This window comes from Phoca vitulina, unplaced genomic scaffold (assembly GCF_004348235.1).
Source record: "Phoca vitulina isolate PV1807 unplaced genomic scaffold, GSC_HSeal_1.0 scaffold2, whole genome shotgun sequence".
NCBI lineage: Eukaryota > Metazoa > Chordata > Mammalia > Carnivora > Phocidae > Phoca > Phoca vitulina.
Genome location: NW_022589705.1, coordinates 87758539 through 87783267, shown reverse-complemented (window position 1 = coordinate 87783267; position 24729 = coordinate 87758539). Strand labels below are relative to the sequence as shown.

At 51.9% G+C, this 24729-nt stretch overlaps 1 protein-coding gene across 2 annotated transcripts in view; it reads left to right on the top strand.

Moving 5' to 3' along the window:
* The first annotated feature begins 21784 nt into the window (after positions 1 to 21784).
* Positions 21785 to 24729, top strand: part of PAX7 (paired box 7) — a 93884-nt gene continuing 90939 nt past the window's right edge. For both annotated transcript variants that reach the window (XM_032418239.1, XM_032418232.1), the window contains exons 1-2: positions 21785 to 21869; positions 24463 to 24698. In XM_032418239.1, the coding sequence (XP_032274130.1) occupies positions 21785 to 21869; positions 24463 to 24698 (321 nt within the window). The remainder of the gene's footprint in view (positions 21870 to 24462; positions 24699 to 24729) is intronic.

The following is a 24729-nucleotide window of genomic DNA, read 5'->3' as shown; positions in this document are numbered from 1 at the left end:
CACTCACCGGAGAATCAGCAAAGGTATCAGGCCAAAGCTCCGTCCGACCCAAAGCCTCGTGATTTCTGGGACCGACACGCAGCCCAGCCCATCTGGCACGGTTGGCAGCCACACAGAGAGAACTCAGATCCCCTCTCTCAGGCGGCTGGGGGTCTCTGGGGTCCCAAAGCCCCCTGCCGCTCCATGGGTGCTGGGGGCCCACCTGTCTTTCCCATGCACAGCAGCATATCCCTTCTGGATAAATCCAAGGCAGCCCCCTCCCTCCTCGGATGCCACCAGCAATCTCCTTGTCTTTGCCGGGCTCCTCATCTTCCTCCTTCTGCTCCCCCACCCCTGCAAGGCCTCCCCCACCCATCCGAAGTTAATTCCTCGGAAACTTTCCTTGGGAGCAATTTCCACTTCTTATTATGCCCGCTGCGCCGGCCCAGCTCGGTGCTATCTAGCTCCCTACAGCAGGGAAGATGGCTGACACTTGCCTGGAATAGCAGAGGTGACAGAGTGGGGGGGACAACTCCTGGGATTATGATAAGGGCTCGCAGGCCGTTTGGTATGCCAGCCCAGGCCACATGCTTTACCTTCCATATTGGGGTGATAAAGATGATTTTCCATGCTGGTCCCTATCTCCTATCAAGGCCAAACATTCAAATGCAGCCCTTCGTTTTCAACCTCCTCCCCCTGCAAGATACTCCCTCCTCCAAAGGAAATTGAACCTTACGATTTGAACGGGGGGGAAAAAAATTAATTGAAGTAGCCAGGTCATTCCCTCCCTATGACTCTCGGATTTAATGAAAAAATGGAGGTGGTTTTGAAGCCAGGCGTGCTTGTGGGGTGTAGAAAAAGAAGGGGCTGGAAGGTTTTTCTCTGGAGGGGGGCTCCGAGGAGACCCCACTCCAGCAGGAGGGCTCGGGACCAGGGCACCGAGTCCCACCCCACTCGCGGGCTGCGCTGCTTGCAAAGTTGTCACATCGGAGAGGAGTCTGCAACGCAGGAGGAGGATATTGACCCAAAAGAGAGGGGCTGGGTGGAGGGGGGACAGGGAGGGAGCGTGACTTCACTTCTCATCTCAATAAAATTTTACCAAAGGAGAAAGAGGCTTCAGGAAGGTGTGGGTTCCTTTTTTATTATTATTATTATTATTATTTTGGGGTTTTGGAATTGTTTCCTGGGTTTGGAGTCTGTCAGCAGAATATTTATTGTACTTTATGGTGCATTAGTAACGATATTGTCTTCCCTCTCCACAGCCGACTTCAACCCCCCCCCCCCAATCTGGAAGGAGAGTGTATTAAGTAGGAGGATTTCTTTTTTGCCAAAGTCAGCAGCAAGAGACGCCCCAAGTCCCAGAACTCTGGCTTCGGTGGCATCACCCACGGGGCCTCAGGGGCGGGGGGAGGCGACCTGGCTGGGCCTGGCACCCACTGCCGTCCTCATTCCTCCGGCCGCTGCCCACACCACCCCCTCCGGCGCCCCCACCGAGCACCTCCCGGATTCTTCAGCTACTGGGAACCCCAGCGCCCCCGGGGAAGGGCACCCCAGCTCACGATGGGCTCAGCACCAGGCACAAATTACAGCCCAGACAAGAGGATTACCAGCCGGCAGGAAAGGGCCCAGAGGTGGGGAGGCCGGGATGGGGAGGCGGCCCATCCAACCCCCTCCTGCAGGAGCAGAGGGACAAAGGGGCCTGAACAGAGAGGCTGGCCGCCCAGCCAGCTGCCCGGCCCTCCGCTGGCTTCCCATACAGGTTTTACAGGTCTGCCTCGGAGGCGGGGAGAAACCGGCCACAAGCCATTAATTACAAATTGGTTCAGGGAGGGGAAGGCTGGAGAAGACATTTCCCCATCCCAGCTCCGATCTCCAGTGGAAATTCCTGCGCCATCCGGGATGGACCCCAGAGCGAGCCCTGGGACAGGAGAGGGCCCGGCACCCACCCGCGTGTGCTGGGGACGCCACTCGGATGGCTGCCTCTCTGGGCCTCACTTTCCCCATCTGTCAGCCCAGGGGTCGGATCAGGTCATCTCTAGGGATATTCCTGATTCCGATCATCACAATGATAACAATGACGGGCGCTAATGCACCAGCTGCCACGTACACAATCTCTCAGAGTCCTCCCAGCAACAGCGTGGCCGGTACTGTTATCCTCAGGGTGCAGTGTGGGGCCGGAGAAGGAGCGGCGAATGCCATGCCCCCCCCCCCCCCCCGGAGGCCCAGGAAGCCTCACCATGGGGCAGGGAGGGGCGGTGCCCGGACACCATCCTGCCTGGCTCCCCCAGGGTGACCCTAGGCCACCACCTCGGACAGTTCCACAGGCCTCGGATTATACATTCATCTTCCAACTTTTCCTCATCAACTAAAAAGAAAGAAAGAAATGTGTCTGGAATCTTAAAGACTTCCGGAGGAGCCCCCATGCTGTGGCAGTTCTCTGCCGGGCCTGTGCGGACGCCGGCTGAGACGGGGAAAATCCAGGTCTGGGTCTTTATTCCAGGAGGTGGACGGGGCCACCAAGCCCAGTTAGTAGAAGCACCACCTGCCACAGACCCTATGAGGGCACTCACTGTCTTTCCTCTTCTGCCAGAACCCCTAAGCCTCCGGGTGTCTCTCCTCCAACAGACCCCCTGCCCACCCTACACACCTCCCAGGCCCCAGGGCAGGGCCTCTCAGGCTCAGCGCTGACAGGGGGCACCGATAATTGTGGGCTGGGGCCATCCTGTAGAGTGGGTGCAGTAGCTCCCCACCCCCACCCCAGCTGCTGTAACCACCACAAATATTTCCAGGTAGTGCCTAGGATTCTCTGGGGGACAAAATTATCCCCCATTGCAGATCCACTGCTCTAGCAGTGAAAGGTACAGGGACCAGGCTACCCTGGGTCAAATGCCCCTTTCTGCCATTTAGCGGAATCATTGGCATGCTACTCGGCTTCCTACGGCTCAGTCTCCACACCTGTAAAATGCAGGTGATAATGATATGCAAAGATACGATCTAGGGGTTCCATGAGGTGCATGTGAGGGGCTCAACCCAGCATCAGGCAAGTGTGTGCAACCAAAGGAAATGATCATGATTGGGGGGAACAGACTGTGTCACCCAGAGAAGATGAACACCAATGATGGCAGTCACTGGGGCTAGAGCCGATGTCTTCTTGAGCTGAGCACATCACAGGTGAAATTTTATCTTTGGGTTTCAAGACCTGATCCTGAAAACCCTGGTGGTCACATTGTCCAGTTCTTGATCGGAAGACCCCACGTCAAGGTTTGTGTCCTTTTATTAGGTCATCAGTTCTCAACCATGGGACAATTTTCACCCCCAGAGGACATTTGGCATTGCCCATAGACATTTATTATTATTATTACTCAGAGAAAGAAAGGGGGGGGGAGGAACACAGAGGGAGAGGGAGAGAGAGAATCTCAAGCAGACTCTGTGCTGAGCACGGAGCTCGATGTGGGGCTTGATCTCACGACCCTGAGATCATGACCTGAGCTGAAATCAACAGGTGGACGCTTAACTGACTGAGCTACCCAGGCATCCCTGGAGACATCATTGTCATAGCTGGGTGGAGGGCAGGTGCTTCGGGGCAGGCTATAGTGCAAGGGACTGCACTCCACAACAAAGAATTACCCAGCCCAACGTGTCAATGGTACCTAGGCTGAGAGACCCTGCATCAGATTGATCAAACCCACTTGCTTTCCCTTTTTGCCCTGGCCACTAGGAAGCTCGGAGCAAAATTTTATATTCAACTGTCACAGCTTCTCTCGGCCAAGGTTTCTGATTCAACTCTTAGCCCCACTCCCATTTTTAATTATATCTTCTTTTAACCTTCCCGAAATAAGCCTATAGAATTTTTGTCTCATTTTAATCATGTTTTATTGTTATAGGAAGTGGGCAAATAAACCAAACCAAACCTAATCCCTGTTGGGGTTTTTTAAAGGGATTTTTAAAGATTTTTATGGCTTGCAGTTTCTCTCAAAAGTTATACCGTCCTCTGGACAGCCATAAAAGGCGAGTAGGAGAGGAAGCAGCCTCAGCCAAGTGTCTCTGTGAGTAAATGAAACTGGGGCTTTCATGTGAATTAAATGAAATGTCAGCGACTGAAGGAATCCTATCAATGTGCTTCGATAGGGAAGAGTAATAACTCTTAATACATTAACCAATTAATCCCCATGGCAACTCTTTCAAAAACAACACTATTTCCTTTTTAAAGAGGAGACACCTAACATTCCCAACCAATGTGGATGACCCACTTAATATCCTCATCCAGAAGCCAATTTGATTAATTCTATGGTCTACACAGGCTACGTTCCCCAGATGGCTGGCACATTCGGTGCTGACTGCCCATTGTCAGCCAGCCTCATCACCCCAGTACCCCCTGCCCTCCGCTGCGCCAGGCTGCCTGATGGAACACTCAACTCAAAACAGCGAAAGTGGTACAACCCAACAGTGGAATGTTATTCAGCCATAGAAAGGAGCGAAGTCCTGAGTCACACTACAACATGGATGAACCAAGAAAACGTCATGCTGAGTGAAAGAAGCCAGACACCAAAGGACACATATTGTAGGACTCCATTTATAGGACCTAAATACTCAGAATAGGCAGATCTAAAGAGACAGGAGGTAAATTAGTAGTTGCTTAGGGCTGGGGTCAAGGGGAGGAATGGGGAGTGGTTGCTGATGGGTGGCCCTCTCCTTCTGGATGGGCAAGAATATGCTGAAAATGGATAGTGGTGCCGGGTGCACAACATTAGAAAGGTATCAAATGCCACTATGTTGTACAGTGTGGGATGGTAAAACATGGTGTATTTCATGTATGTGACTTTTACCATAATTTTTAAAAATGTATAAAGATTAATAAAAGAAAATAAGAAAAGGGGGAGGGAAGGAAGGAAAGAAGGAAGAGAGGAAAGAAGGAAGGAAGGAAGGGAGGGAGGGAAGGAGGGAGGGAGGGAAGGAGGGAGGATGAGCAGAACCAGTCTGACTCCTCTGGGCTAGGAGTGTGTGACCATCTTTTTCTTCTTTTCATTTCATCTCTAATATTGGAATATTGTTTGCACAACAAACCAACCAAAAACAAAACAAAACAAAAAGAAGAAATAAACAAAACCCAGACCACTGGAACAGCTGAGTCTTGCTAACATTGTGGAGAATCAACAGGTCAAAAAGGTGATCCGATCGGTCTGTCAAAGGGTTATTTTGTCTACACAACAGGGCACAGCTGGTTCGAAGTTTGGGGTTTTGTTTTCTTTTCCCTCGCTTTGACTGGCTGCCTTAACTTGGTGAATAAGCAATTTGAGAATGACTGGGGAAAAATAATATTTTTACTCAAGCCTGGGTTTCCAAATTGCCCAATTAATAGAAGGGGGAAAGTCCTTTCTTTGAAGGGTCTGGCCTCAGGCATTTGGAGCCCAAGTGAGTTTTGGTCCCACTCCAAGCCATGGGAAAAGGGCTCAGGGAGCCTACTGGGCTTCACTCCTCCCTGGGGCCGACAGGGGAGGCTTTTCTTCCACAGGTGTGCTGGGGGCTCTCCCCAGCATTATTTATCCTGGGAAAGGGGGAAGCAATTGAGAATCCTAAGGAAACTGCACTCTGTCCATACAATGGCACGTTCCATAGCTATTACATATGCTGTCTGCAAGCAAGCAAACAAACAAAAAACTAAGGACGCGAAGATACATTTTCACACAAATTTGAGTAAAACAGCCCTTGAACCCATGGGATTATTGCAAATGTAGGTCCAGGGAAAATATTGGCAGCAAATACTTGAAAATGCAAGGAATATCTTGTGATGGGCAGTCTTGATTTTGTTCTTATACTTTGCAAAGAACGAGTGTTGCTTTTATAATCCAAAAACTTTTTTTTTTTTTCAAATGTTTGCAGGGAATATCAAGGACCAGCTTTCCCTTTGAAATGGCTTCCAGCTTGCAAATGGTCTACACCCGTCTTTGCTCTCTGGCTGTCCCTGCAGCTCCAGTGGGGGAAATTCAGATCACAGGCAACGAAGCTGCTGGGCTGCAGGCTGCTCCTGGCCACCTCCCGAAGATGCAGCCTCGGCACAGAGCGATAGAGAAACCCAGCCCAAGAGAGGTAATGGGGCTTTTGGGGGTACACACAGCTTCCCCCAGGAATGTTTTTCTCCATCCCCCATTCCTCCCGTGATAGACTTCTTTCTCCGAGAAGGTCGGAAATGTCCTCTTAGATCGTTTTTTTTTTTTTTTTTAAGATTTTATTTATTTATTTGACAGAGAGAGACACAGCAAGAGAGGGAACACAAGCAGGGCGAGCGGGAGAGGGAGAAGTAGGCTCTCCGCGGAGCAGGGAGCCCGATGTGGGACTCGACCCCAGGACCCTGGGACCATGACCTGAGCCGAAGGCAGACGCTTAACGACTGAGCCACCCAGGCGCCCTGTCCTCTGAGATCTAAGTGCAGACGGTTCTCCCTGAGTCTTCCATCCACCCCCGCCACTCTGCTTAACTGGTTGTATGTCCTTGGGCAAGTCATGGGAATCCCTCACCAGGAAAAAGAGATGCTTGTTCCCGTGAGGTTCAAATGAGCAAGTCCGACTTTAACCCTGTGTTCAGGCCACTCGGGTCTGATTATTCGCCTATCTGGACGACCCTCCGAATCAGTGTCAACTCTACCAATGAGGAAACAGCGGCCCAAAGACATGCAGCTGGAAATTGGAGAGTCAGGACTCGAACCCAAATTCCTGGCTGCAGGACCCAAGCTCTTTTGAATGGTTTCTCATTTTTTTAAAGATTTTATTTATTGGGTGCCTGGGTGGCTCAGTCATTAAGCGTCTGCCTTCGGCTCAGGTCGTGATCCCAGGGTCCTGGGATCGAGCCCCGCATCGGGCTCCCTGCTCCGCGGGAAGCCTGCTTCTCCCTCTCCCACTCCCCCTGCTTGTGTTCCCTCTCTCGCTGTGTCTCTCTCTGTCAAATAAGTAAATAAAATATTTTTTAAATATATATATATATATATATATATATAAAGATTTTATTTATTTATTTGAGAGAAAGAGAGAGAGCACAAGCAGGCGGAGGGTCAGCGGGAGAGGGGCAGAGGGAGAGGGAGAGGGAGAAGCAGACTGCCCGCTGGGCAGGGAGCCTGATGCAGGGTTGGATGTGGGACCGGATCCAGGACCCTGAGATCGTGATCTGATATGAGCCGAAGGCAGGCGCGTCACCGACTGAGCCACCAGGCGCCCCACGGGTTTCTCATTCTTGTGTCCACACTGCCCCTCGGGCTACACAGCAGCTTGAGGACGGACACCACATCTGGTTCAGTAAACATTTGTGAAGAATCTAAATAATAATACTTCATTGTGCGACTACTGATTGTCAGCCACTGTGCTAAGTGCTGTTCATACATTATGTCCTTGCATCTGTCAACAGTCCCTGAGAAGTAAGCTTTGTTAATATCCCCATTAAACAGATGAAGAGATGAAGACACCAAGAGGGAAACTGACTCACCCAATATCACAGAACTGGTAAATCAGGGGATCTAAACCTAAGAGCGCCTGCGGGGTTGAAGATTAAGATTTTTGGCTCTGTGGCTTGGGAATTACAACTGTTATCTATATAGGACCGGGGGGGGGGGGGGGGGGGGTAATGGATTCCAAACGGACTGTTTGCGCAGAGCAGCCTCAGCCAATAGGGCTGCTGGAAATCTTGATCCCCGGCTCCCGCTTACAGCTGCGCGGCGATGCCCGGGCCTAGAGCTGGCACATGGAGACTCCCAGGATGAGGCGAAGACTGTGGGAGCGTTAGCCCGCTGTGGACTGGTGGGCATTATAAGCCAGCTGTAGGTCAGTGGACATTACCCAGCTGCCAGAGACAAGGTAAGATGTTCTTTTCCAGCCAGACCCTAGATGTGACCCGCTGAGAAAATGGAGGTGCTTACTTCCCAACCTTTTATACAATCATAGCAACCACAGAAATGGATCATAATAGGGATAGATGAGACCAACCACTCGCAGCCAGGGGCAACTGGCTCAGGACCCCACACCCCTGCACTCCCACCCCAGGTTTTGGGGTGTCCGAAGTTTGGCACACAAAATGGGAGGCATGGTTCAGGAGTATTCCTCACTACCCTCTCCCAACCCCACCCTCTAGGATTTACTTTTCACCTGAAGGAAAAATAAAGAATTTGCTTCTAAAGGATTTTTTAAAGGACCCCCAGCTCATTCCAGGGAAGCGCTGCTTTAATGCAGATTCCCAGCTTTAATGTAAAGCCATCAGTGTCCATGAATACTTGATAATATGTTTGACTTGACAATGAGCACATTTGAATGGCCCATATTTTGCAAATCACAGCAACCCAGTATCAGTCAACATTTTTCTGTGAACACATCTTTCAGGGAATAAAGAAAACTGAAATCTGCTCTTTTTATCTGCATCCATACGCACCTTCCTTCCTGTGGACTTCAGCCCACATCAGTGTTTTGGGCACGGATGCATACACGTGCACACATGTACGCACACTCTTTACAACTCCATGGGTTTCTTCCCTAAAATTAATCAATATGTGAGACACACTTCCATGAACCTTCTCGATAATGCCCAGCTCTAGACATTCGGGACAGAAGAAGATTTCCAGGTTTCAAATCATGGATGCAAGCGTAGGGACCATCTGACCCCATAATCAAAGAGAGAAGCACACTGAGACCCAGAGGGGAAGTGACATGCCCAAGGTCATACAGCCCACGTGAGTACCCAGGCCCCCTGGCTCCCGGTCCAGCACTGCCCAGAGAGGTACAAGAATAGAAGTCATTGTCTAAATTCAAAGGAGACAAATACCACTTCTCCATCCCCGAGGAGAGCCAATGGAGGGAGACTTTGCAGACACAATTGCCACAAAAAGTTTTCAAAGCCTTTCCGAACCTAATATATGTAAAGAAATCTTTGGAGAGTCGTTCCCCATTAATCAGCTGTCAGCAGCGTTCTGAGGGAGAGGAAGGGAGGGGAGTGGAGAATGGAGAAGACGAACTCATTTTCCAGAGCCTGTCTCCAGGATTTCAAAAACGAGTTTAGCAGAGCCAGTCACTTTGGGGGCGGCTGAGAAAATGAGAAATGGCTCTCACACCCTCGAATGCTCTAAACCTTCACGATGATCCTTCTGATTTAGTGACTCACACTTTAGCATGCCTCAGAATCATCTGGAAGCCTTGTGAAAGCACAGATTGCTGCCCACCCCCCACATCACCCCCCGCCGCCCCAGATACAGCACGTCTGATGTGGGGTCTGAGAAGTCACCTTTCTAACCAGCCTCCCCGTGATGCCCATGCTGCTGGTCCAGGGACCACACTGAGAATCAACGCTCTGGGCCATCGAAGCTATTTTTCACCCAGACAAAAGGGTGAAAAAAAAAAAATTAATTCACCTGGGGGCAGAATGATGTGGTGGTCAGGTACAAGACTCAGAGTCGGGCAGAGGTGACTGGCCCCTGAGCTCTGCCACACACCAGGGATGGAGGATTGTTTGCGGCTGTGCACCCGTGCCTGGCCCCGGGGGCTGGCACATCACCATGCCAGACGGACGCGTGCTTCCGGATGCTCCCTTTGTTGCGGGGTGGAGGCAATCACACGGGTGCCTGCCCACTCCCCGAGCGGAAAGGAAGCAAGAGATGGTCAGCGTCTAGGGGAACGTCAAGAGTGACCCATGAGACTCATTTCTTTGCCGTGATATTAGGTTTGGGGAGGTAATTAGGTGCTGAGGCATGAACGTGGCCCCAAAGTCTGTTTCTTTTCATTGTATCGCTTCCATGTGGATGCCTTCATTATTTAAAGGTGTAATCCTCGTTACAGAAAATTTAGAAAATGCCTGGAGGCAAAAAGAAGAGAATCAGTATCACCCAGAATCTTACCCCGTAGTAGCACTCAGCATTTGGCTATGCATTCTTCTGGGGTTATTGCTCTACATACATGTATTTTTTTTTAAAAAGTAAGATCATGCTGGGGTGCCTGGGTGGCTCAGTCGGTTAAGCATCTGCCTTCAGCTCAGGGCAGATGGGCTCCCTGCTCAGTGAGGAGCCTGCTTCTCCCTCTCCCTCTGCCCCTCCTGCTTGTGCTCTCTCCCTCTGTCAAATAAATAAATAAAAATCTTTTAAAAAAAATAAAGTAGGATCATGCTGTTTTGGAAGCTGCTTTTTTTTCCACTCAATTTCCATGAACTTTTTGTCTGATGATAAAAAATTCTGAGAGGTAGTACAGTTCACTCCAACTTCTACCCAGCACAGCATTCTGCAGAGACAAAAATGGAGCCATTCAAGATCCACCTGCATCTGCCTAGAATCATCTATTCATTCACTTAAGAACACAGACCCTAGAGGCGCCTGGTGGCTCAGTCGGTTGAGCATCTGACTCTTGATGTCGGCTCAGGTCGTGATTTCAGGGTCGTGAGATCAAGCCCTGTGTCAAGCTCTGTGCTGAGCATGGAGCTTGCTTAAGATTCTCTCTCTCTCTCTCTCTTTCTCCCTCTCCCCCTGCTCCTGTTCTCTCTCTCTCTAAAAAAAATTTTTTTTAATAAAAATAATTAAGAAGGGGCACCTGGGTGACTCAGTCGTTAAGCGTCTGCCTTCAGCTCAGGTCATGATCCCAGGGTCCTGGGATCAATCCCCGCATCGGGCTCCCTGCTCCGTGGGAAGCCTGCTTCTCCCTGTCCCACTCCCCCTGCTTGTGTTCCCTCTCTAGCTGTGTCTTTCTCTGTCAAATAAATAAATAAAATCTTTAAAAAATAATAATTAAAAAAAAAAAACAGACCCTACAGCCAGACTGCCTGAGTTCACACTGTATGTGCCACTTACCAGGTAGGGGACCAAGGACAAGCTACTTGACCTCTTGAAAGTGGCTCACTTTCTTAGCCAATACAATAGGAGTGATAATATTAGTACAGATCTCAAACAGTCGTGAGGATTAAATGAGCTAAGATGGTAAAAGAAACATTACACAAGTGTCACCTCTTAACATGTGTCCTTATGATGGCTCCAGAAGATTCCCTTATATGCATGTTTCATGATATATTCGCCAATGTTATATTGTTTGAGATTTTTCCCCCAGTTTTCCTTATTATTAAAAAAAATTGTGATGAACAACACACTTACATCTTTGCACATGTGCATGATAAGTTCCTAGAAGTATAAAGTGATATCCCAAGGATGGTTCTAAATATTTCTAGAGCTTTTAAAACATACTTTGCAAGTTGCCCTTCAGAAAGCTGGTACCAATTTACTCCACCACAAATAGCATATGAGAGTCCCAGCTTCCAGAACTCTCAGCAACTCTGGATAGCATTGCTTTTCCCCTCACAACTGCCACTTTAATGGGTGAACATGGCACCTCATTGTCTTCATTTGCTTTGCTTAGGTATCTGGTAAGATGGACAATTTTTCATATCCTCCTAGCCCTCGTGTATTAAAGACATATGTCCTTAATCAATTGCCTGTCTATGTCTTTTTGCCTAAAGATGGTGCATCATCCTTATTGATTTGCAAGAGCTCTTTATATAGCAAAGACATTGAAGTATTGAAAGCATGTTCTCTGGTCTGTCATTTACTTCTTAATTTTATTTTTGGTGGGTTTTTCCCCTTGTGTGATACTTTATTCCCCTCAGATCCACTTGTTAACCAGCCAGAGGTGCCCTCACTCTCCCCCCATCATATCCTCCTAGCCCGGTTCCATCAGCCTGGGGCCCTTTTAAGTTTGTAGCCTGGGGCAGTCCCTTTGATTTACTGCCCCCTACATAATGAAAAACCCAATTGGAAAGTGGTCTATCAGGTCTGTCCAGAAGTCCTAGATGACCCCAAATCTGCTGGGCTCCTACCCCTGCTGGCAGCCCAGGTCACAGGTCATCACGCCCCAATGACCCCCAAAAAGGAATAAATCAAGCCCCCTGGTGATAACAGTTGATGCCAGCCAACTGGTTTGGCTGCTTGCTTTTCTAAATTTCCTTGATAATTTCTGGTAGAATGTAAGTTATAGCCCAGGACCTCAAGGGGAAAAATAATACTCAACTGAGGACAAACCCTAAAAACTGCCCCTTTCTGAGCCCTGCTAAGTGCCAGCACTGTGCACACATCATCTCTCCAGCAATCCTCCACAAGCTGAGTGTTGCTGTGCCCATTTCCTAAATGAGGAAATGGAAGTTCGGAGAGGTGAAGTTACTTGCCCGAGGAAACCCAGCTGTGAGGACAGAAACCAAGATCAAAATGGAGCTCATCAGGTTTCAACGCCTGCTCTCTGTTACAGAGCCCCACTCAGTGGACCCACCTGGGTTAACCCCTGCTGTGCCACCGGCTCTCTCTAGGACACCAGGAAAACCACTTCACCACCCTAATCCCATTTTCTTTCATTGTGACGTACCTGTCCCTGTACCACACAATATGGAAGCGAGAATCAAGTTTTTAAAATGGACATGACAGGGACGCCTGGGTGGCTCAGTCGTTAAGCATCTGCCTTCGGCTCAGGTCATGATCCCAGGGTCCTGGGATCGAGTCCCACATCGGGCTCCCTGCTCAGTGAGGAGGCTGCTTCTCTCTCTCCCTCTGCTGCTCCCCCTGCTTGTGCTCTCTCTCTCTCTCTGACAAATAAATAAATAAAAATCTTTTAAAATGGACATGACAACTCCATAGACTGTAAAAGTGTCCAACAAAGCTTACTTTGTATCAACTTGTATTTTCTCATCAACGTGTATCAACTTAAACCAATCATACAAAACCAGGGACACTTATCACCAGCCCCTTACCCCCGGATTCACTAACACGCTGTTTCATTCAACAACACAGAATCCTGAATCCACCTGGAACCAGGTCCCCACATCTTTCCCTTGTTCCAGTGAGTCCTGACACATGGCAAATCCAAGTTCACAGAGTCCCTGGACCTGGGAGTGCAGGGAGGGCAAGTGTAACAGAGCGCTCCGCAGGGCAAAATGAGGCCAGGCAGGACCCAATTGTATCTGCCCAGAAAATTAGATTCTTTTTTTTTCTGCCTTTAAACCAACATTACTGGGGCGCCTGGGTGGCTAAGTGGGTTAAGCATCTGACTTCAGCTCAGATCATGATCTCGGGGTCCTAGGATCGAGCCCCGCGTCGGGCTCCCTGCTCAGCGGGGAGACTGCTTGTCCCTCTCCCTCTGCCCCTCCCCTGCTCATGCTCACTCTCTCTCTCTTTCAAATAAATAAATAAAATCTTTTAAAAAAATAAATAAATAAACCAACATTACTGGTGTCGATAAGGATAAATCTCAAAAACACTGTGTGAAGCTTCAGAATGGTATTCATGGCATACCATTATGTAAACTGTAAAAAGTACAGGATTTCATATAAATATGGAGTAAACTCACAAAAGCGTGTGTATTAATTCCCTAGGGCTGCTATAACAAACAACTTCAAACTTGGTGAAGTAAAATGACTGAAACTTATTCTCTCTTGGTCCCGGAGGCCAGAAGTCCCAAATCATTCTAACACTTGGCCAAAACCAAGGTGTCCCAGGACATGCTCTTGCCAGAGGTTTCTGTGGACATTCCATTCCTTCTTCTGGCTTCTGCTGGCTGCCACATTCTTGGGCTTATGGCCACATCCCTCCAATCTCTGCCTCTTCAACCACAGCACCTTCTCCTCCTCTGTGTCAAATCTCCCCTTCTCTCCTCTCTTATAATGACACGCGTCATGGCATTTCGGGCCACCCAGATAATCCAGGATCATCTCTCCATCTCAGGGTCCTTAATTTGGTCCCATCTGCAAAGACCCTTTTACACTGTAAGGTAAGGTAATTACACTGTAATTCCTGATACTCCAGGAATTAGGACGCAGTATCTTTCGGAGGCGTGATTCAACCTACGACAACATGTATGGAAATGAAATGTGCCAAATTCGTGACTGTGATTTCTTCTGGACGAAAAGAAAGGGGATGCGGGAGGAGACAGGTGCGTCAAGGCGTCAACTGTGTCTGGAAAGACCCAGCCTATTATAATGTCTGGGTGAAATATTTAATAAGGTGTTTTAAAAAAAAAAAAAATCTTAAGCCCTACCGGCTCCTAGCTGTGTGACCTCAGGCAATTTATTTCACATTTATGGACTTTTGGCTTCTCGTCTACCTTATGAAGTTACCAGTATCTACCTCACGGATGTGTACGAGCACTCAATCAGAGACTGTATGCAAAGTGCCTAGCAAGCATCTGGCTCCTAAGTACCGCATGACCACTACCATTGTTATTGTCGCTGTCTTTCTGAAACTGGGGAGCATTTTCTACTGCACACCCATGCACACGCACACACACACCCTCCTGAGTGAGAGAAATAAGTTTTTCTGCTCCCAGCCCTGGTTTCTGAAACTCAGCACTGGGAGGGGGTGGGGAGAACAGGCCAGCTGAAAACTACAATGGCAGAAGCGGGGGGGCGGGGGGAAGCCCCTTTGCAAAGGCACTTTTTGATCTGCTCTAACTGCCACTATAGAGAATTAGATGGAATTCATTTTTATGATGAAGGAATTAATGGTTATGGAGAGAATCAGGTGCAGGTGGAAGACTTGAATCCAAAGAAGGGAATAAAGCCTTGAAATTCAAATGAAAAATTATTATATAAGCATAAAGGAAACCTATTTTACACCTGTAAGACTAAATGTATAAATATGAACCAACTGCTCCCTCTGGGAAATGGGGATTGTGCTTTTAATTCACCTAGACAAATATGCAGCACACCCTCCCTTCTGCCTATACATTTCAATGAAGACCTGGCACCAGCCAGGGGCTCCTGGGTACCCCCAGACTGGCCACCTCTTCCCTCAGGGTAGGCACTTTTTAGCCAGGCAAAAGCCCCTCTGGCCTCCCCAGAGCCTGCAGGAGGGAAGTGGGCTCCTGAAGCAGAAAAGTCCTTGGACAAGGTCATCTCAAAAGCTCCCTCATGGAGCCAGCATTCTCTGGTCCTGCATCCCCCATCCCCACCCCCATGGACTCCGGAGGCAAGACATCCAATGCTACGGTCATTAGAATGTTTCAGCCTCATTCATTCATTCATTCATTCAGTAGCACCTCTGAGCACCTGCCATGTGCCAGTCTCTGTGCTCAGTGCTGGGGATCATCTGGTTTATAAAAGGGGAAACTGAGGCAGCAAGAGACCACATAGGAGCAAGAAAGAGAGCAGACTTTGGAGTCAAGGAAGCCTACGTTAAAATCCCTTCCCTACTACCTGATACTCTTTGACCTTGGACCAATCTTAGTTTGACCTTGGACATCCCCGAGTCTCAGTTTCCCCCTCTATAAAACAGAGATGCTGATAGCCACCACACACGGGGGCTTTGAGATTAAACAGTCTTCCCATTCAATGCCTGGCACAGGGTAGGCATTCAAAAATGCTAGTTATTAATACTGGTGCCCAAGAGCAAAAAGTAATATGATCATTCAACTTAGCTCTTTATCGAGCACCCTCTGTGTTCTTCTAGATGCTGAGCTCAGCCCTAGAATGCTTGTGGAGATGAATACAGAAGGGTCCCAGTGGCTGACTGCAGAGGAATCGGGAAGCGAGGAAGCCAGCGTGCACTGAGTACAGACTGCGGACCGAGGCTCACCCAGCTCTCATCACTGCCACTTCCAATGCTGCAGATCAGCCATGTTTTAGTTCCATCGGAGCACCTTTCACCATGCAGGTACGGCTTGTCACCCTCCTGATGCTCCAAGGCTCCAGGAGATCTTAGCACACAGAAGGCTCGATATCACTGCCGATCACCAGCCGCACAAGATTCAAGCCTAGGTCTCCCCCGCCTTTTCCCAAATCCAGATATCCTGCAGGTGCTAGAATCATTCATTCGTTCATTCATTCATTCAGCCAATGAAGATTCACAGAGCATCTCCTATGGAACTTGGGCTATAAGGGCTCCTGTACCCAGGAGAGGAAAGACCCCTCCCTACTGAGGCCATGGTAGAGGAGGGGGCTTCCCAAGGAGACCAGGAAGGAGGAGCCCTGGGGACCAAAGGAGCCCAATTCCATCAGCCTCCCCTTAGCGATTTGAGGTGGGGACCAAGCAGCCCTTGATCCTTTTGTCCTCATTCCCATCCCACCCCACCCCCCAAAAGCCTGGGGGCCTGGAGGGAAAGCTTCCTGGGAACTTGTGTACAGCCGGAGCTCCAGGCCAGCCAGAGCTGGGCGCCAATACCCCCCTTTGATTTGTTCAATGAAAATGCTTTGCCGATTCCATAGATGCTCGGCTGTGATAAGGTAATTGTGCAAGGGCGCAGTCTACAGCCCATTAACGCTGGACTCGGCGCAAACTGAACTTGGCGTGGTGATCTAAAGGGGCCAGAGAAGGCAGCCCAGCGCCATCCATCGGACACTTGGTCTTTTGTTCAGGCAGCTGGGAGCTTGGGAGGAGGCTTCCCTCCTCAGGCTCCCCAAAGGTTCCAGGAAACGGAGATTCCGCTTGCTCACGCACCCCCACCTCCTTCTACTTGCAGGTACGCACGCGCACTCCTGGGTGCACACCTGCGAACACGCACACGTCCATGTACAGGCACACTCACATGCTCTCCTACACTCTGACACAGGTACACACACGCTCTCAGCCTCCCATATGGCTACGTGCACCCTCACGGGCTCGGTCACCTCTGCCCCCAATCCATCCCCTTTGGGCTACCGGAATGGAAGAAACTCATTCCCACACCAGGAGTGAAGAGGAGACAGGGACTGCCGGGCAGAGGGGAAGGTTTCTAGAGATATTCGGGAACACACTGTAGAGATAACCTTGATTGCATTTCTGGAAGCCAGTGGAAAGCAGTTAGCAGGAGCCCAGAGGAGCAGGAGGAGGAGGAGGAAGAAGAGGAGGAAGATGAGGCAAAGAGAAGAGGAGGAGAAGGGAGGGGAGGAGGGTGGAGGAAGGCCAGGAAGAAGGGCAGAAAGAGGCTCACCCAGATCCTATGAAGAGGTGGGCCTGGGAGAAGCCTATTACTATTATTGTTGTTATTTACCTTGGGAACTGGACTCCAACATGTACTATTTTGGTACTGTTCTATTTTTCTGGGGCAAAGGAAAATGTCAAGCCAGAAAATGTCCCAGTTTCCCTCCCATTCCTATTCTGGTTTGGACAGATATTTCAAGGTCGCTCTTCCAAGAGTGGGACTTCTTACAAGAGAAATCATAATAGAAGATTGTGGGAGTGGGGGAAAGGTATTCTTTTTCAAGGGTGCCCCTTCATAGGCGGCACTGAGGAATTCCAGCTTCCGGAACCCGAGGGAGCCTCTAGAAGGTCTTTTGTTCATGGATATTCCATTTCTCTCCCTACCCCCACGCCCACCCCCTCCTCTCTCATTATCAAACATTTGAAGATTGAATAATTCCATTTGTTGACGTCTTTGGCCAGAGCCTCTGAAAATGCAAAAGGCCCGCCGAAATCAAAACCCCTGGTTTTCAAGGTGGATTTATCACACTTTAAAGGGAGATTCATTGGGTAATCGCTTTCAGAAAGTGCTCATTGCACAGGGATCTAAAATAAAAAGAGTGTCCTCTCCCTTGGCCCGGGGGAACAGGCCACTGGCCACTGGGGGCAGGAACAAGAAAGCCCCAGTTGTGGCCCTCAGTCTCTTACCCGTTGGACCCATCAATTCACAGTCTGGGGCGGGAGCATCCAGAGAAAGGCCAGCTTCCCCAGCTGATGTCAACCTGGCTTCTTGCTCCTGATCCTTGGGCGTAGGTCTCTCTTTCCCATTGGGAAGGCTCATTTGGGGAACTTGGGAGGAGGAATTCCTAGGAACATTGTTGTTGCCCTTAAAAGGAAGTGTGGCAGGCAGGAGGTGGGGGACAGACAAGGAACTCAGACGGGACAGGGAGAGGTGGAGGTAGGGATCAGTTACCCAAGCCAGAGAGAGGGAATACAAGAGTACTTTCTAGAGGGAGGGGGTGCTAGAATCAGGTGGGCTGGGCCTGGAGATGTTCCTTTAGAGATAGCCCCAAGTAGATGCAAAGCAGGGGAGGGACCCTTCTGGAAAGTCTTTGCCCAACCCCATCTGGACCAAAGAAAGGGCTTTCCCAGGAAACAGGTCTGAGGTATAGCCTGGTGCATGCGATGGAAGTCCCTACATACTTCAGGACACCATGGAGGTAGGAGGTGGTGGCTATGATGAACAGATTGAGAGAGGAAAACACTGAGGAGAAGTCAGAAAGGCAAGGAGTCAAAGGGGGTGGGGACAAAAAAGAGATGGAGGGGCCTACGAAACAGAAAAGTGTGTGTGTGTGTGTGTGTGCGCGCGCGCGCGCGCGTGTGCATGCGCATAAGACACAGAGACAGAGAGAGACACACAGACCAAGACGGAGAGAGAAGAGGGAGGGAGGAAGAAGCAGGGAGAGAGACAGAGATTAGGGTGAGGGGCTGAAGGGAAACTTTCCAGGCCAAGTCCAGCCTAACACACACAATGCAGACCTGAGCCCCTCAGCGCTTACAGTAGCAGCTGGAGGTCTTAGGAGTTGATGAATGTCTGTGTGGGGAGTGAATTTGGGCAAGGGGGTTAGCCATGAGGAGCTGAGAGGAGAGGGAAAGATTTTTTCCCCACCTCCAGCTGCAGCCGCCCCAGTTCCCAGGTGAACCCCCCTTTCCCCCACTGGATGTGAAATTGCCATTTCACCCCGCCACACTTCTTAATTGTTGCAAAAATCATTTGTGAAATTGGTCTCCAACAGGCGAGAACGGCCACGCTCATTCCAACAGACACCCCCCTTCCTCCCCCTCCGTCTGCCCCGCGGGAGCCCACGGAATCCCCAAGCTGCAAAAACTCAGGGTTGGTGCCTCCAGCAGAGAGTTTAGGGAAGCCTGCTCGGGGCCTCCCTGGCAACTGGACCCTCTGCTGGACCCTCTGCAGGGCACGGTGGGAACCAGGCGACAGGTTAAGTGGAGCCCCATGAGAGACGCCTGGGGCTCAATGTCCCCAGCCTCAGCCAACTGGGGGGCCCTGAACCGAGGGGTGGGGCTGAGCTCTCCCCAGTCAGCGAGGAGGGACTGAAGGCTCCAGGGTCCACGCTGGCGCGGCCCAGAGGTCTTTCCTGGCCCCGGGAACTGACCGAAACAAACATTTACACCTTCCTGACTGCGCTGAGAGCTAGCCAAGGCAGCATGGAAGCGACCCCAAAACATAAACACAGACACAGACCCTCCCTTAGAAACACAGAGCTACTCAGACGGCCTACAGGAGACCTACACACAAACCCACCTTCACCCAGACACAGGCAAAGACGCTCCGGGGTCCACCCACAAATACAGAGAATCTGTGCCTTAAATCCCTCCAAGCCAGGACGGAAAATACTGATGAATGAATGAGTGAGTGAGTGTACAACATTTTGTAATATATACATGTATATGTGTGTGTGTGTGTGTGTATTGTGTGCCTATCTGTGTTTATCTGTAATATACATACATATATATATAATACATAGCCACCTCTGGAAGTCAAGGCAGGCCAGACCCTCCAGCAAGACAAGAAGTAAAGGGCCCCAAATCTAATTCATTTTCCCCAGATACACACACTGTGGCTTCAAACTGCATCTCCCTGTCCCTCTCTCAGGGGCTGTGGGTATGGTGGGGTACACCTCCAATGAAGAAAGGGGCCCAGAAAACCTTGTAGGGCCCCTATAACTCAGGCAGCCTGGCACCCTGACCTGGGCAAGGGACCCTGGTGTCCCCCTTTCCAATTCCAAAGCGACTTGGACCCCCCTCAATTCTGGAGCCACCAGAGGGTGTGGGTTTAACTGCTTTTCCGTAAGCCCCCATTCCCAGAGCGCCTCCCCGCCAAGAGCCTGATGAGCCCCTTTGCTGGGAGAGAGGGAGAGGAGGGTGTCTGTCACATGCTGAGAGGGGCAAAGGTCACAGGTGAGGAAAAGGGGAGGGCAGGGGGGCACACTAGGGCCAGCCCGAGGAGAGCCCCCCAGGCCAAGACAAGGCTGACCCCAGGACCGGGAGAGGGCGGGCAGGGGGCGGGCTGCGGGGTGGGGGCCGAGATGGAGGGCTGGGTTTATTTTATTGTATTTTGCCTCCAGTGCTGGGCCGGAGACACTCTTTCCCGGGGGAGACAAAAGGCCTGCTGTCCTGGCGTCCTGCCCCGCTGGGAGGGCGTTTCGCCCCCGGGACTCGTGTCCTGGGGCAGGGGCGTCTGGTCACTCGGGCAGGGGAGAGCGCAGAATTGCAGGACCTCTGATCACCACCCCCCCTCCTGACCCTTTAATTGGGACACCTCCCCCCTCTAAATTCTGAGCGGAGGAGCTCAGAATTGATGGGCTGAAGGTGGAACCAAGTCCTGACCCGCCTCCCTCCCAGATCCTGGGCACCCACTTGCTGTCAGCCTCAGGGCAGTGGACTGCCTGCTGGAAAGGGGTTCTGGGTTGTGGCCAGGGGGCCTGAAGAGGAAGAGGAGTTTAAACCCGGCTGGAGATGGGTGAGGGGAAGGGGAAGAGGAGGGGAGAAGAGATAGTTCCTAACATTTGGCACACTCAGTTTTCTAAGCACTGTGGGCTTTTCAGAGCTGCAGGAAGCTGGGCAAGAACTGGACACCGGGGCTGAGACATTATTTCACAGAGAAAGTCATAAACCCTTTCCTTGAAGTCACCCTAGGCCAGTCCCCCATGTGCCCTACTGGCGGAAATTTCGGAGTGTGTGAGTGAGATGAAGGAGATGTGCAGTCAGCCGACTCTGACCCTGGGAGGCCAGAGAAAAGGCGAGAATCCAGAGGAGCCACCAACCGGAGGCAGACATTCCCAAGCAGCCGGGACGCCGAGAGGGGCGGCAGGCGACCAGGGGGCCGGGCACTCGGCCGATCTGGCCCATTCGTCAAAAGAAGACACTTGCACAAAGTTGCCCCCTCCCCTTCTGCGCCCCCCCCCAGCCCCCGCGCCTTGCTCCCTATGTGTTAACGGGCGGTTCAAATTCTCCCCCAAAAACGAGGTCGACCCGGGGATTAGAAAAGAGAAAAAAATATATTCGTTGGCGATTTCTTTTCGTTATTGGTCCTCGGCTCCCTTCCGCCCTGGCCCCCTTCCCTCCTCATGAATAAAAGAAAAGTCCGAACCTATCAGATCTCGTTCGCTGCCTCCCCCCCCCCCCCCGTACTCCCGTTGAGCACTTTTGCACAACTTACCCAGCGGATCACTCTCCCCCTTGCTTGCCCTCTTCTCTTCCCAACCCCGTCACCCCCTGTCGCCTCCCCTCAAGCCCCGAAACTCAAGAGCCACCGCCTTCCCTCCGCAAGCCTGGTGGGGGGCGGGGTGTGAAAGCCGGTGCGAGAGGGAGTCGGGAGTGTGGTCTGGAGAAAGGCGTGGAGAGAAGTGCGGGGAGGGAGCGAGCGAGCGAGCGAGCGCGAGAATAAATATATAAATAAATACGAAAGAGAATCCACTCGGCAGCGTCTCGGCGCAGAAACTTTGGCCCGGAGCGCGAGAGCGCGCGGCTGCCAGTCGGACGCCACCCCCAGCCCCGCTCGGCAGTCCGGCCTCGCCTCCCGGTTCCGCCCGGCGCATCCGCCCGCACAACTTCTGGCCGAGCGGAGCGGGCAGAGGCGGACTTGGGGTTGCTGTGTTTGTTTGTTTGAACTTCCTTGTCACCACCTTCCCTCCCCCCAACCTCCGCCCCCACCTCGCCCCCCTCCCCAGCTTCTGGACGCGTTCGACTGCAGCCGGGGGTGGGGGGGGGGGGGTAGGGAGCGTGTGTAGAGGAGAGGAGGGGGAAGAGGTTAAAAAAAGAGAAGTGGAAGAAGAAGGAAAGAAAGAGATCGCAGCAGGGGTAAAGGGAGCGGACGGGAGGCGATTTTTGCCGACTCTGGATTCGTCCCCGGCGTGCGCAAGAATGGCGGCCCTTCCCGGCACCGTACCGAGGATGATGCGGCCGGCTCCCGGGCAGAACTATCCCCGCACGGGGTTTCCTCTGGAAGGTAAGAGCGCCTGGGCTCGCCGCGCCTCCGCTCCTCCGCCGGGAACCCGAGGTCCTGGGAGAGGCAGCGATCCCCAAGGGGGTGGCGGCGCCAGCGGCAGCGGGAGGGGAGGAGGAGGGGCCCCTTCTCTTCTGGGGACCGAGTCCGGGCGCTGGACCCCCGGAAGTTTCCAGGGGCCGACGCCTGTCCGTTTTTGCGCGGCTTTCAGTGACCCGCGGCCGCGGCTTCACAGGTCGCGGGCTCTGGCCTTCCCCCGCAGGGCGAACTCCCGGCCGCTTTCGGCCCCTAGTAAATTTCGAGTCCTAGCGAATTTCAGTTCGTTTCCACTATTTTCAGATACTTTCCCCGCGGATACTTTCTCAGCTCTCTGCGTTCGCCGGCTACAGCGCTTTCTACTCTCGTTTCGAACTGTTCCTTTTTTCACTCCTCGTATGGTCCTCCAATCCCTTTTATTTCGAAATACCAGCGATGTGGGAGAGTTTATATGTCTCAACTAGGAAGGCTATCCGCTTCTTCCAAAGCACCAGACAGAAACTCCTGCCTTTTGGTTTGGAAACAAAGTAATTTGAAATAATAAATAGTAACGATTTTCCCCAAAAAACTTTTCACTTGGGCTTCGGAACTCTGCAACTCTCCTGGGAGAGACCCTCAGGACCGTGAGCGGGCCCCGCGGTGTCCAGACAGGGGGAAAACGTGAATTCTCTAATGTGTCCTCGGTCAATACCCAGCACCGGGGTGAGCAGAGACGACCGACAGGGGACGGGTTCCCGGCTGGAGGAAAGGATGGGAGCGCTCTGCCAAGACCCTTTCCTGCGTTTTTGTTTTGTTTTCTTTTTAAACTAATGGAAGGCCTTCGACCTGTCAACCGAGGGATCACTGGGTTTCTGGGGGTGGGTAGCCCAGGATGTCATACAGGAGTGGTGAGAGATAGGTGCCACTTTCATTTTTTAATTACTCTTCTTGTAACTGTCTGAGCCCCTTGTGCGTGAGGAAGGGGAAAGGAGGCGGGGAGGGGATGGACGGGCGGGCAGCCTGCGATCTGGGGAGGGAGGGGTCCCTCTGGCAGCGGGATGGCGCGGGTCCCTGAATTAGACAGAGGCGAAGAGAGTGGCTTCGTGATCAAGTGCGCGCGAGCAACCACGCAGGCGGGAGAGCGCGCAAGCCCGGGGATTTGCCGTAGCACTCTGCTGTAGCGAATGCAAGTAAAACAGGCGGCCGAGGACGCGCGGCGGATTAGAACAATATTTGCCCAACATGACGGAGAATACTGAGGAGAGCCGAGCGCCGGTCGCTAAAGAGGCTCTTGAATATAAAGTTGGGCGCTCGAGAGCTCTCGAGCGCTTAATGGCATATCCCGCCACGGAGACTGAGTGACTCTGACTTGGCGACGCACGATTTCTGATTAAATCCGAGGGTGGCTTCAGACACCTACTTTTACAAAGAGAGGTGGGGGGACCGGGAGCGCGAGGGAGGAGGCGGCAGGAACCGCTCGGCAGCCGAGCCCCTTCTCGCCTCCTCCCTTCCAATTATACTGGCAGCTCCCTCCACTCCCGCGTCTGTGAAATCGTTCTAATCTGCCAGATCTCTGCAGCCGCCTGGTCCCCAAATTGGGGGGGATGGAGGCCGGATTAGTGCACCGGGTGTCCCCCAACCTTCTGTGAGGAAATTGTGTAGACTTTGCATTAAGGCCTCCGAGGAGCTCTCCCCTCCGCAGCAATACAGCAGGGGTGTCTGTCTCCCTGGTTCCCAAAGTCACCCACACAGAGACTCTGGCCCCTCTGTGTACCACCCTCACAGAGCCTGCAGGGACAGATCTTGGATTTCTGAAGCCAAATAGGTATTTGATATGGGAGCTCGCTGACAGCGGAGCGTTTCCCCCAAATCGCCCCAAAACGAAATTAGAACTTTGAGAGGGGTTGGAAGCAAGGAGAGTCCCTCAAGGGACAGCCAGGTGACCCCAGAGGCAGCGACCAACAGCTTCGTGTCACCAGTCCCTCGGCTGTTCAATTATAAGTAGGACAGATCTGCTGCCCAGGCCAGGGCTGTAAATACTGGTAATTAACCAGCCTCTTCCGGCTCCCCCCAAAATGGATCAGTCTTGACCACTTAGGGCATGGAACTGAGCAGAGAGAGGGGCCACATCTCGCCTGCAATTGGCCTCCCGAAGAGGCAGGCAGACCTGCGGCCCAAACTGCATCCTGGGGGACCGAGCCCCTGGTCCCACAGACTCCGGAGACGAGACTCCATCAGCCTCTTGGCTCTGCCCTCTCCCTCCCCATTCTCAGAAGCATCAGATCCCTCTCCAGTGTGTCCTCATTCCCCATAGTGTGGCAGGAATGGGGGCACACGGCATCTGGGGGACTGTAGCAGGCAGCTGTGACTTTTCTCTCCATCCTTCCAGGACCCTCTCTCAGCTTTCTGACAGTTTTTTCCTGACCTCTGAACTGCCGCACCTCCAAATGTGGGGAACTCACAGTCCCTCTGTCAGGGCTCTTGGGCTCCAACAAAACTGGAGTCAAGGGGTGTGCTCGCTGTCTCCTCCCCATCCTCACCCTGTGCCTCTCTCCTTCCTGGTCTCCCCTCCCTTCTCCAGTGTCCACACCACTTGGCCAAGGCCGGGTCAATCAGCTTGGTGGGGTCTTCATCAACGGGCGACCCCTGCCTAATCACATCCGCCACAAGATCGTGGAGATGGCCCACCATGGCATCCGGCCTTGTGTCATCTCCCGTCAGCTGCGTGTGTCCCACGGCTGCGTCTCCAAGATTCTCTGCCGCTACCAGGAGACCGGGTCCATCCGGCCTGGGGCCATCGGCGGCAGCAAGCCCAGAGTGAGTGTCTTGCTGCAGAGCTGGCAGCCGG